The following is a 1,180-nucleotide window of genomic DNA, read 5'->3' on the forward strand; positions in this document are numbered from 1 at the left end:
TTTCTTGTTTTGCCTCCTCTTTTTTTTTTTTCTTTCTCCCTTTCTTTTGTTTTTCTTTTTCTCCTTTTTTTCTTTTTTTTTTTTTTTGGGGGGGGCGGGGGGGGCAGAAATACACATAGTCACAGAATCGAAATGAAGGTCTGACTGAGGACTGCAGGATAATATGAGAGAAAAGGGGATGCAGCACGAAAGCAGACTGCAATATTTTAAGGGAGGCAGTAGATTTAGCCACCCGGTACTTGGTCTGAATGCAATAATTATGCATGCACGGGTAGGTGTTTATAGTATGCATACATGCATATACACAAACATGCACGACCCAAACACATGTATGTCCATTCACCAACAGCCCTTTACTCTTCTGCAAGGTGCCTGTTATTTCCCTCTTTGCAATCAAGTGAAAGAAGCTTATTTTATTCCCACTTTGGGGAAACTTCTCACTTCTGTTCTTATCTACAGACAATTTTTAAGCTAAATGTAAACCTGATGCTTGGTGTCTTCATCTCCTATCCATTGTGGTTGTTTTCCTTCTTTTTATTCTCTTCTTCCTTGTGCCCCCCCCTCCCCCCAATACTGTTCTCAGTCCGTTTTAGCATAGAAAAACACACACACGTATTTGACAATAAGTGATCTTACCTTGGGTAGAAAGTCCTTGTTGAATATACATAACTGAAAAGAAAATGAATCCAACATAAGCTAGAAAGATCCCCATCATTCCAAGACGAAGAAGAAGTCACATCAGGGTAACAAAAGCCAAAGGTGCCCTCAAAAAAGGAAGAACTGATATATGAGTGTATGTATGTCTCTCTAAATGTATGAACAGAAAGAGATTTTTAAATGTTACAGAAAGGCTCTGTATTGTAGCCCTAGCTGCGACACTGGCAGCATTCTGCTACTCAGTGGAGTCTTTTTCTTTGGGAAGAGCGAGTATTGCAATACAGTGTGGTTCAGATGAGCTCTCTCAGGCGCTGTGTTGCTTGAAGTCCAGATTCAGACTAAAAAAGAAAAAAAAAAGAAAACGTTGAAAAGTGGGTATCAGCTGCCTTCTGTGTCTTTTTTCAGCTACCTGGCAGCTTCGTCCAACGTCAGCTCTTGCTGCTCAGGATGGCGTGATGACTGCCCTCCCTACACACTGATCCAGCTTGGGAAGAGGGGAGTGGGGGGAAGAAAGGGGGGCGGG

General features: G+C 42.0%; 1 protein-coding gene across 2 annotated transcripts in view; it reads right to left on the reverse strand.

Annotated features, from left to right (window-relative positions):
- VSTM2A (V-set and transmembrane domain containing 2A) overlaps window positions 1-1,144 on the reverse strand; it is a 26,528-nt gene extending 25,384 nt beyond the window's left edge. For both annotated transcript variants that reach the window (XM_009330447.1, XM_009330448.1), the window contains exon 1: window positions 637-1,144. In XM_009330447.1, coding sequence (XP_009328722.1) covers window positions 637-715 — 79 coding nt within the window. In that variant the 5' untranslated portion in view covers window positions 716-1,144. The remainder of the gene's footprint in view (window positions 1-636) is intronic.
- Window positions 1,145-1,180: the final 36 nt, after the last annotated feature.

This window comes from Pygoscelis adeliae, unplaced genomic scaffold (assembly GCF_000699105.1).
Source record: "Pygoscelis adeliae isolate BGI_AS28 unplaced genomic scaffold, ASM69910v1 Scaffold78, whole genome shotgun sequence".
Taxonomy (NCBI): Eukaryota; Metazoa; Chordata; class Aves; order Sphenisciformes; family Spheniscidae; genus Pygoscelis; species Pygoscelis adeliae.